Source organism: Dendronephthya gigantea, unplaced genomic scaffold, assembly GCF_004324835.1.
Source record: "Dendronephthya gigantea isolate DGI-Jeju-01 unplaced genomic scaffold, DenGig_1.0 000013F, whole genome shotgun sequence".
In the NCBI taxonomy this organism is placed as follows: Eukaryota; Metazoa; Cnidaria; class Anthozoa; order Malacalcyonacea; family Nephtheidae; genus Dendronephthya; species Dendronephthya gigantea.
Genome location: NW_021163023.1, coordinates 1,911,233 through 1,923,880, shown reverse-complemented (window position 1 = coordinate 1,923,880; position 12,648 = coordinate 1,911,233). Strand labels below are relative to the sequence as shown.

The following is a 12,648-nucleotide window of genomic DNA, read 5'->3' as shown; positions in this document are numbered from 1 at the left end:
TAACCGTATTGATTGCGAATTTTGGTGCGATTTTCGTCTTTTGATCGATGCGAAACGAGCGAATAGTTATGAATGCTCAAATGTCCTTATTTAAACAATCCCTAACTTAATCATAAGTTCACATCTGTCAAAAGATTGCACCAACGTCAATCAAGTACAAATACGCGTTGATACTCGGAAAATGCTCTCTTGCAAAATGATATGTACCGGTCTTTTCTGGTCAACCCCCGATGACAAAACCTTCGCTGCCTTGAGTAATTTCTCATTGTACTAAGTATGTAACAGTCTGTTTTTAAAACACAGCCACAACCAAGGGTCAATCTGAGTGCAAATCTTTCTTTTTTTGTTCAATTAAGGTGGCAATGTTGGCTTATTGATGCCCAGTTTCATGTCCACGTTTGGTATGGGACCAATAAAGAGATGGGACAGTGCCAAATCATACACAGCTATTTACGGCATAACAAAACTCACAAATGTTACATTCGATTCATTCGGGACTGCATGCAATGGTAAACGCGATACAGCAATCATGCTCAATCCTGTGGTGGGTGATATTACTCATCCAATGACCTTGGAGGCAATAACGAAATACAATATGGACGATGAATCAATGCTGTTCTACACTATGCCTACTCTTAGGTAATTTGCCGAGACAATAGGTCTCAAAAAGGGACTAGCCAATGAACTCTAATATAACTGGAATTCAACTATTTTAATTTAAACTACACATTTTAATATCACATGGCATATGTTGGAAAATGTTGAGTACAGATCAATACCTTTTCACTCTCCTTGCCTTAGAAGTTCAGCATCAGGTTCTCGTCACAAAATGCAACAAACTGCACGAGGAACGTCTTTACAAGCAACATTTCTATGACAATTTTAAATGAACTCATTCAATTTTTGCAACTCTGTTTTATTTAAAAATCAAATCTGCCGCCATTTTGAATAATTCAATTCAGTCGCGCGGACGTAATTTTTTCGCGGGATTCGTGGATTTTGCGTGATCGCGAAATATGCGACGGAAAAAATGACTTTTTATGATCTGTTTTTTCAAACAAAATGATTCCATATTTTGTTCTTTAGATGGGTCAATCCTTCAGACTGTGTTGACATGGATTGCGACGGACGACGACAGGTTTTAATCACGGATATCGATGGAAGTTACACGGGAAAGGCCGGAGATTCGATGATAACAAAAGCGGAATACGAGTGGGGTGGAAACCCGAGTTATGGCCTAGGTATGGATAAAAAGAAACAACAGCAAAAACAGCAGCAAATCAAACGCAAACAACAACGAAATCCTCAACATCAAATAAACAAGGAAACAAACTTCATTCATACATGCTACGCGCAACCCAATCTCCGCAAGGATTTGATCCCAACCTTTTCAAGTTTTCTAACAATGTTTTTTACATTCAAGGTGATTACAGAATCCCCATAGCAGCGCAAACCAACCCGGATGGATCTCGTATCAATATCAACAGCTATCTTCCTAACAAAGGAATAATTCGAGGAAATGATAATCAGTGTACATGGATGAACAACTGGAATGCTTACAAATGTTCCGATATGGATCACCTCATGACCATCATAGAAAGTTTGGATGCAGATACGGAAACAAGAAGGCTATCCCCAGTTGCTATTTTCGGTAAGCGGGAAGAAACATTGGTTAGCATCTCAACAGTTCACAAATCATAACATATCTTTCATTTTTTGTAGGCGACAGCTACGTGAACTTGTTGAACGGCCCCATGGATCACGGATGGTGTCTTGGTTACACTTGTCAAGAAAGGATTTCAACATTCTACGCCATTGTCGCCTCGCAGAGAAATTATTCTCTCTACTTTACGAACACCAATCCACAAAAATTACGCCTCCATCTTTTGGGAGAAAGAGACAAAGTGATTCGGTATGCAATCTTCTACAAGACCACGCAAAGATTGGACATCTATCGTCGAGGTATGTCATATACCACCGACTATCAGTCTATTAGGATGGATCTTATATCGAACTCTACCAATCGTTTTTCACAACTCGATACATTGTAAATCTGTCACTACAAATCCTATTACGAATCTAAAGGCTAGATAATACTAAACATTGTTTGAATTGATTATCTTGAAACTCCTTATCGCCACAAGACGAATATTAATTTCAATGATGAAGAACTTGTTTTATTGTATCCCCAGTAAACACGCTTGTTTTTGAGGCCATCACTGTTCATATTGAGAAAGAACAAGATATGAATGATGTTCTAAAGTTTACTTAGTTTCTTATGTTTCCTATGGTTTAGGCCTTTATATCAACCCAACTAATGCAAAATTATCTGGTGAAGAATTCACGTTAAAACGCAAGGATCCAAGATTACCAAACGATCAGTTTGAACCACAGTTGACCAGCTTCAGTGGAGCAAATTACTGGGACCGCGATACAAACTTGTTGTATGTTATCGTGCGAGGCTCTGAACCCATCGACATACGAACATCTCCAGTTATCCAGGTTGGTTCAAATGAACTCTAGACTGTAAATGGCGATTGTGATATCAATGTCAAAACATTCTTCCTAGAGATCATCAATACTAATCCAGTGTTACTACAGGAGGAAGCCTAAACTAAACTAACTTTATTTATACTGGATAGCTCTATCAGTTCTAAACTGTTCTTCCTAGAGATCCAGTAAGGATCATCTCTTATTGATCCATTTTTACTACAGGAGAAACCTAAACTAAACTAACTTCATTTATACTGGATAAATTAAAAAACAAATTCCGAATAAACAGGACATATTGAGAGTCAAAATATGAATCAAGCAAGGCACAGGTTGAGACTGTAAATTCTCGACTTTATTTCAAAGTCATCTTCAGACAAATGTCTGATTCATTCATGGTTTTTTTAACGGATAGTTCCGTAAGTTCTAAACTATTCTTCCTGTGGGATTTACCGCGTTACTATGGAGAAAAACTTACCCAAATTTCATCGCTCCTTCGTAGGTTAAAATTGGAATGAAGCCGATATCAGTGGATGAGTTCTTTGAAGAGAATTTAGTTCAGAACTTAGCGGCGTTACTTGGCATTGACACATCCAGGATTCGCATCATGAACGTCGTGGGTGCTGGTGGCGGAGCTAGAAAACGTCGAAGCACAGATGAGAACATGGTGATTGAATTCGAGATTGGTGATCCACCAGCGACAACCATTGAGTACGATGAGGGTGATATCGCCGATAACACCACCTCCACCAATACAACAGTGGAAGGTGTTGCCACAAATCAAAATTACACAGGTTTGTTGATTTTTGTAAGCAAAGTAGCCCGACTGTTTAGGCCATTCAGCATGACCTATCCTTATCCTGGAATTATAGAAAGATTAGTTCAGAACTGATGGAGCTATCCAGTGTAAATTATTTGACTCCTCCTGTAGTCACACAGCGAGCTCAATAAGAGATGATCCATATACGGGAGGGAACACTAGACTTCTGGATCAAAAACAGAGGCCATGGTGAAGAATATAGATATTAAAACGATATTTTTTACACATTGCATATTTTGTATTCTTAGGGGTCGCTAATTCAACATCGTTCCAGGAATTGGAACAACTCGCGAGTAATCTTGTCGATCAAGTCCAAACAGGAACCTTGTCGGAATCATTGAACATCACAGTGCAAAATTTTGCAATGGCAGAACCAGTTCCAGAACCTGTCGATCAAACCGGAGGAGTTAGAGCTACCAATGAGTCTGGTAGGTTTGAGTCCTGTTAGTCAACAAATCTGTGCACGTGAAAATCTGAACCTGTTGTATAAAAACTGACCACCAGATAGTGATTATTTAAATCGCTTTGAAATTTGTAGTTTGGTATAACTTAATTTACACCTTGATGAAGAGAAACTAATTTAGAAATTCTGAGCCTATATCTGCAGTGTTGTTTTTTAAGCATTTGTACAATAGTCTAAAATACAACATATCCAGTAGATAGTGCTATCCAGTCTTCGTGTAAGGTATAACTACCATACTGAGTTCACGCTGACATTTTTTAGTCGCAAACGTAACAGCTTCGAACGACACGTTGCGTTATGATCAGAAGTCACAAGAAACAGAAAACGATGGTCAAGAAACAGTTTACCAAATTCCCTCACAACTATCTGTTGTTGTCCAGCCTGACGGAGCAAACGAGACCGTTCCTTTCTCCGTTCAGCCAAAACTATGGATGCTGGATGCCCAAGGAGATCAAGTTAACAGCGTTGGCTTTGGAGAAATTGGTGCCTGGGTTGTAACCGCAAATATCAGACCTGGAACGGGCGATCCTAAAGCAAGCATCATTGGTAACAATACGATCAAATTCAGCAAAGGATGGGCCAACTTTAGCACATTGAGCATCTCACATAACGGGACATACATTCTCGATTTTCACATTTCAAAGCCCGATACTGCAAATTTCCAGGCATCTTCCCAGCAGTTCGTAGTTAAAGAGAGAGAGTTATACTTCACTTTCAAAACTCAGCCCGGTAGCGGAACGGAAATGGCCTCTTTGCCTGTGCAGCCAGAGGTTGAAGTAAGAGACGCTGCGAACGGGGAACTGGTGAATAACACGGGTTGGAAGAATCGCACGTGGTACGCAAATGCTAGTTTAGTCAGCAGCAACGGAGCTGAACTGCAGGGTACAAAAATGATCGAATTTACCGAAGGTGTAGCGAGTTTCACCGATTTGAACGTAGATATTGCCGGAACGATATACAAGGTTACTGTGGAAGCCATGACCGAGCCTTCGTCACGATATCACGGCTCCATTACCAGCGAGACGTTTGATATCCAGGATAGAGTTCTATATCTTGCTGTGGTCAGACAACCTGGTGATTGCAATGATACTGTGGCATGCGGTGTACAGCCTGTTGTTGAAGTTCGTGATGTCCCTACGAACACTGCCGCTGGAAATCTTGGCTGGCGAGGACGAACTTGGTAAGTAAAGTGGTAGTACATTAATTAAATTCGTTTAAACTGGGTAGTTTTATCAGTTCTGAACTGTTGCCCTTCGAAGCCCAGTAAAGATCATCTCTTATTGATCCAGTGTTACTACAGGAAGAAACCTAAACTAAACCAGCTTTATTTATACTGGATAGCTCTATCAGTTCTAAACTGTTCTTCCTAGAGGTCCAGTAAGGATCATCTCTTATTGATCCAGTGTTACTACAGGAGGAAACCTAAACTAAACTAACTTTATTTATACTGGATAGCTCTATCAGTTCTAAACTGTTCTTCCTAGAGCTCCAGCAAGGATCATCTCTTATTGATCCAGTGTTACTACAGAAGGAAACCTAAACTAAACTAACTTTATTTATACTGGGCGACTCTATCTGATCCTCCCTTGTTTTAACTCTAGGTATGCAAGAGTATCAACAACAAATGGCAACACACTGATCGGTGAAACACGGCTACAAATCCCGACATCAGGCCAGCTCACTTTCACCGACATAGGACTGAGTGACGTTGCCTCAGGAGTTATCCTACGATTCGCAATCGAAACCGAACCTGCATCTTCGTACAGCTCCCTAAACACCACATCGAACGGAATTGAAGTAGTACAACGCCAATTCTACCTGGTGGTGGCCGAAGAAGTCGCCGCGGATCTAGCTCTTCCGTTTTCATTAGCTGTAGAAGTTAGAGACGTAGGAACAAGTAAAAAAGCTCTGCCTTGGAAGACTCCGATGACATTGACCGTGGCATTGACTACAAACCCAACCGGGGCCGTCTTCTCGGGAACGCACACTGTAAACGTGACAGACGCCATTGGAAATTTCACCGACTTGGAAATTAATAAGCTGGGAACGAATTACACCGTGGAGGTTACTTCGAGTGATGGTCACAAGGTATAAATTATGTATCATTAACTGTTGTTGAGTGAGCAGATATATCGGTTACTTAACTTGTGGCGTTAGCCGATTTCAACAAACCTCGTTTTACTTCCTACCTGTTTCGACTAAGTTTAATTTTCCTCAACGTTTTGTATTTGAACACATATTTAGGTGAGTCACACATTCGATGTGGTAACACCAAACATTCACGCTCCAGAATTCACACCAAGCGACGGTCAGTACGAAGCAAGCATCCCAGAGGACAGTGCGGTCGGCACAAACGTAAGCAGAGTAAACGCCACAGATAAAGACGATGGAATTCGAGGAGATGTGTACTATAACATCACCGGCGGAAACGAAGAGGATAAATTTGAGATCGATGTCAACTCCGGGCTTGTTCGAACCAAGGCCTTGCTCGATCGGGAGACCACTGCTAGTTATGTTCTAACGGTGACGGTATACGACGGTTCGTTACCCCCAAGGCGACGTTATACGCATGGTCAATTGACTGTGACCATCGGGGATATTAACGATAATTCACCAGTAGTTATCGGACCATCGTTGGTGGTGATCCCGGAGAATTTCACCATTGGTGATGTTCTAACCAACATTACCGCTAGTGACAAAGACGAAGGACAAAATGCAGAAGTTATGTTTGCGATTTTATCAGGAAACGATCAAGGACTCTTCACCCTAAATGAAAACACGGGACATCTTACATTAAATGGTAAGTGGTGGAAATGAATCAGTTTCCAACTTTCACTCTACCATAACCAAAGACGGTGTCAGCACTTTAAGTTACAGACGACCGCATAAAAACTGGGTACAGTCAGAACGGTACAAACTCTCCCCAACCAGTGAAGCCAGAATTAGAAGTCATCATTTTCGAAACGTTGAACTATTATCAGAAATTGTATACTGATCATTTTGTCAACTTCTTGAGGCTGTATTAATTTCCCCTTCTTTTTCAGGATCAATCGACTTGGACGCTTTGAGAAGAGAGAACTACACAGTAATCTTAAAGATTATCGCGACAGACAAAGGCCAAACTTCGCTGACATCGACACCGCTCAACATAACCATTACCTTTATCAATGTTAATGAATTTCACCCGAAGCTTTCGAAGGAAAGCGAAACAGTGATACTGCTGGAGAATGCTACCGTAGGAACCGAGATCTTCCAAGCGAATGCGAGCGATGGAGACTATGGGAAATTTGGAAAGATTGTTTATGATATTCTGAATGGGAACATTGGTGGATATTTCAGTATCGATGCGGATACAGGGGTGATATCAATTGCGAAAGAGCTGGATCGCGAAGCTACTCCTAATGGCTTTGTCCTTACCATCGAAGCAAAAGGATTCTCTGGTGTTGGTCCAGGAGACACGATGGTACTTCATATTAATCTCACTGATGTCAACGATAACAGTCCAGTGTTTGTTGGTACAATTAGCCCACAAGGGGTGTCTGAAACAGCAAGTGTTGGCGATCTCATTGTCCAAGTCCAGGCAACAGACAGTGACTTAGGTGAAAACGCTGACATAACTTACAGCATTACTACGGGAAATACAGATGGTCTCTTTGAACTTAACGGGGTAACTGGAGAAATGAAAGTGAAGAAATCTTTAGACTTGGAAGGCAGTGATCCGCCTGGTTCACTCAGCTATACACTCAGGATTGAAGCAAGAGATAACGGAAGCCCGGTCAGAATGACCACAGTAGATTGATACAACATTACAACAGAGAACGAGTATACGCCGGAGCTTGAGCGAACCTCTGCAACCATTGAAATAATGGAAAACGTTTCTGTTTCCTCCGAAATCTACAAGGCCAACGCGACAGATCAAGACTATAGTACAGATGGCCAACTTGAGTTTACCATAAGCTCCCAGAGCCCTTCGGGGTACTTTTCCATTAATTCCCAGACTGGTAAAATCACCATAGCTAAGGCATTGGATAGAGAAGTCGTATCCAGCGTCAACCTCACCATCCAAGCTGCAGATAAACCATCAGTTGGAGCCGCAAAAACCTCTACAATGGAATTGAAGGTTCGAATTTCAACAGACGTTAACGACAACAGTCCAGAATTCACAGGTCAGGTTCCACCACAAGAAATATCCGAGGCGTCGTTGGCTGGTGACTTGGTTGTCCAGGTACAGGCAACAGATGCTGATTTGGGTGCGAATGCTGAGATTCTTTACAGTATAACCCAAGGTAACTCTGAAGACCTCTTTGAAATCGACGGGGTATCCGGTGAAATCAAAGTAAAACAGAGTTTGGACTTGGAATCAGGTAACCCACCCAGTCTTAGCTATACACTGAGAGTTCAAGCAAGTGACAGTGGAACTCCACAGCTGTCTGATACAATGGATGTGCAGATTTCGATTAAGTCAGTTAACGAGTTTAATCCTGAGTTTGCGAATGCCACACACACCACTTCCGTTTCGGAGAACGCAACAGTTTCTACTGAGGTGAGTTCGAATAGTATGGTATGGTAGTTTCTACTGAGGTGAGTTGGTATGGTATGGTTAGTATAGTATGGAGTGGTGTGGTATGGTATGGTATGGTATGGTATGGTATGGTATGGTATGGTATGGTATGGTATGGTATGGTATGGTATGGTATGGTATGGTATGGTATGGTATGGTATGGATGGTATGGGTATGGTATGGTATGGTATGGTATGGTATGTATGGTATATGTATGGTAGGTATGGTATGGTATGGTATGGTATGGTATGGTATGGTAGTAGGTATGGTATGGTATGGATGGATGGTAGTGGTATGGTATGGATGGTATGGATGGTATGGGATGGTATGGTATGGTATGGTATGGTATGGTATGGTATGGTATGGTATGGTATGGTATGGTATGGTATGGTATGGTATGGTATGGTATGGTATGGTATGGTATGGTATGGTATGGTATGGTATGGCATGGTATGGTATGGTAAGGTATGGTATGCCATAACATGGCATGGCATGGCATGGCATGGCATGGCGGCATGGCATGGTATGGTATGGTATGGTATGGTATGGTATGGTATGGTATGGTATGGTATGGTATGGTATGGTATGGTAAGGTATGGTATTGTATGGTATGGTATGGTATGGTATGGTATGGTATGGTATGGTATCGTATGGCATGGTATGGTACGGTTATACCACGGTGTGTAGTGATATTACAGTATAGACAGCATGTTATGACATGTCTCAAATCTCAATGTAGCTTTGTATAGGTCATGATAGAACTATATACTTTCTAAAGACTTTCTCTTTTTTGCGCTCAGGTTTATGCGGCCATAGCTACAGATAAAGATTATGGCAGTGATGGTAATGTCCAGTATTCAATAATGACCCAAACGCCTGACGAATACTTCCAAATTGACGCTAATTCAGGCAAAATCACAATCACCAAAGACTTGGATCGTGAAACCACTCCTGGTGGGATATTCCTCACGATTAAGGCTACGGATGTACCAAGCTCAGACGAAGCCAGATCAACCACAATGAATGTTACAATCCAGATTTTGGATTACAACGATAACAGTCCTATGTTCACTGTAGTACCAGAACAGGAAATCTCAGAAAACGCAAACATTGGAGATCTTGTAGTCAAGTTGGAAGCGACAGATGCTGATGAGGGAACGAACGCAGCTATCACGTATAGCATCAAATCTGGCAGCTCTCGTTTTAACATCGATTCTCAAACTGGAGAAATAAAGGTCAACCAATCACTAGACTTGGAAAGTGGAGATCATACTGCTGATTTCAAGTATCCCTTGACAATTGAAGCTCGTGATGGCGGGGTTCCTTCGCTTGCCACGGATTTAGTTGTGACCATAGTAATCAAGGGAGTGAACGAATTTGATCCGACTTTTGGCAAAGCAGCAGACGAGATCTCTGTCCAAGAAAACACGACAACATCAACCGTGGTTTACACCCCCGGGGCTTCGGATGGGGACTCAGGCATTGATGGTGAACTAAATTATACGTTGGTAGACAAGAACGGTGAAAGTTACTTCAGCATCGACTCCGCCAATGGCGAGGTGTCGGTCGCAAAACAGTTGGACTACGTAGCAACACCGAATGGTATCAATCTAACCATCACAGCAACCGATAAACCAGCTAACCCGAGCGACGCAAAATCCGCAAGCATGGATTTGACGATAAATGTTCTATACGTTGGCAATACAGCTCCGATATTCCCGGCCGAGAGTTTAGACACAACAGTCGCTGAAGATCGTGAAGTTGGATCGACTATTTTGACAATAGATATCACAGATGCAAATCCGGGTCCAAACGGAGAGGTTTGGTTCGCTATTGATGGTGGAAATGATTTGGGCTTCTTCAGAATCGACAAGAACTCAGGTGAGATTAGTCTTAACAAATCCGTGGACTTAGAAACTTCAGGTACTCCGATTACGCATACCTTGACAGTCCAAGCAACGGATCGTGGAACTCCACCACTCTCCTCAACGAAATCTCTGACTATCAATGTCACAAATGTGAACGAATTCACACCTCAGTTTACAAAGTCCAGTGATACGGCCAGTATTGGTGAAGAGGTGGGAATTTCAACGTACGTTTACCGACCGACCGCTAGCGACCAGGACTACGGAAAGGATGGAGAGCTGATGTATTTCATCGACTCTGGGAACGATGCAGGATACTTTGAGATCGATCCGAATAACGGATCCTTGACCACACGGGCCTTACTTGACCGGGAGGCGCATCCAAATGGAATTGATCTGATACTCTTAGTCAAAGATAAAGCCGAAGATGGTTTCACCAAGAACTCTACGATGATGTTGCATGTTAATATCACAGATTATAATGACAATATACCTGTCTTTACTGGAACTATTAACCCACAAGATGTCTCAGAAACGGCTTCGGTTGGAGACAGGATTGCTCAAATACAGGCAACAGACTCTGACTTGGGCAAAAACGCAGAAATCAAATACAGCATAATCGCTGGGAACTCTTTGGGATATTTCGAAATTGATCCAGAGTCTGGAGAAATCAAAGTGAGCAAATCTCTGGATTTGGACTCGGACAGTCAAACACATTCGAATAACTTGAAGTACATACTAACGGTTCAGGCTGAAGACAAAGGTACGCCGGCTCAGCGGAAAAACACGACCGTCGAAGTTACGATTATTTCGGAGAACGAGTTCACGCCACAGTTTTCAGACTCCAGCGATAATGTTGAGGTCAGCGAGAATGCTGGGATATCAGACGAAATCTATACAGCAAGTGCAACGGACGATGATTACGGGACGGATGGTCAGATATCGTACAGCATCACCTCAGAAAGCCATACTGGGTATTTTACCATCAATTCTGGATCAGGGACGGTCACGGTGGTGAAGACATTGGATCGTGAAGCAATTCCTGAAGGGATAAACCTGACCATTCAGGCGGCAGATCAACCCCAAATCGGCGCGGCGAAGACAGCCACGATGGTTCTGTATGTTGAAATCACAGACATTAATGACGAAGACCCTGTCTTCACCGGATCGTTTTCAGACCAAGAAGCACCAGAAGATAGCCCAAATGGTACCTTAATTACCCAAGTACAAGCAACAGATAAAGATCTCGGTGATAACGCAAAGATCTCTTACAGCATCACTGGTGGAAACTCTCTTGGATTCTTCGCAATCAATTCAGAGTCTGGCAGAATCACGGTCGCAAAATCTTTGGACTTAGAAACTGCATCTCACGCACAAGGTCTAAGCTATACTTTAACAGTCACTGCCACTGATTCAGGGCAAACACCAAGATCTAATTCAGGAAACTTGAAGATCACAGTCACCAGTATCAATGAATTCAAACCTGAGTTTCAAAAAGACGTTGAATACATAATAGTACCTCATAACACTTCAGTATCCGATGTGGTATATACAGCTCAAGCAACTGACGAGGACTTTGGGTCTGATGGCCAACTCCAGTACAGCATGACCTCGACGAACAACAATGGATTCTTTACAATCAACCCGAGTAATGGGGAAATATCTGTCGCAAAAGTGCTGGACTACACAGCGGTACCGAACGGTGTTAACATCACCATCACAGCTAGTGATCAACCAAGCAATGGGTCGTCTAAAACCGACTCAATGCAGCTAAATATCGAAGTCAAGTACGTCGATAATACTGCTCCAGTGTTTTCGCAATCCTCTCCGAGCTCAGTGAGCGTTCCAGAGAATTCAACCGTGGACACTCTCGTAGTAGCTGTCGAGGCAACCGACACGGATCCTGGGCAAAATGGGGAGGTGAACTACAAGATTACTGCTGGAAATGAACGTGGCTTCTTTAAGATCAGCGAAAACAGCGGTGAAATAAGAGTGAATCAAGTTCTAGATTTGGAAACAAAATCTCATGCTCCTGATGCGACATATGCATTGACGATTGAAGCCACAGACCGAGGTACCCCACCATTGTCCGCTACGAAACAACTCAGTGTTCTGGTCACTCCAGTCAACGAGTTCAGGCCAAGTATAGCGAACACAGTTTTTGCGCAAACGTTGAAAGAAGATACCGCAGTGAACACTCCAGTTTTGAAAGTGCTTGGTGAAGATCAGGATTATGGAGATGACGGGAGGTTGACGTACTCAATAACAGCAGGAAATGAAGGAAATCATTTTAAAATCAACCAAACAACAGGTACAGTACAGATATTTCAACAAACTAAGAGTGATAACTACAGGACCTCTAGGAAGAACACCTTAGAACTGATAGAGCTATCCAGTATAAATAAAGTTAGTTTAGTTTAGGTTTCTTCTGTAGTAACACTAAATCAAT

The 12,648-nt window shown here is 42.2% G+C and overlaps 1 protein-coding gene across 1 annotated transcript in view; it reads left to right on the top strand.

The window, feature by feature from the left end:
- LOC114519432 (fibrocystin-L-like) overlaps positions 1-12,648 on the top strand; it is a 40,703-nt gene that overhangs the window by 24,897 nt on the left and 3,158 nt on the right. The window contains 12 exon segments of the mRNA XM_028539557.1: positions 357-639; positions 1,087-1,241; positions 1,424-1,651; positions 1,723-1,962; positions 2,297-2,502; positions 2,993-3,284; positions 3,559-3,738; positions 4,035-4,953; positions 5,375-5,861; positions 6,018-6,573; positions 6,818-8,316; positions 9,135-12,510. Coding sequence (XP_028395358.1) covers positions 357-639; positions 1,087-1,241; positions 1,424-1,651; positions 1,723-1,962; positions 2,297-2,502; positions 2,993-3,284; positions 3,559-3,738; positions 4,035-4,953; positions 5,375-5,861; positions 6,018-6,573; positions 6,818-8,316; positions 9,135-12,510 — 8,421 coding nt within the window.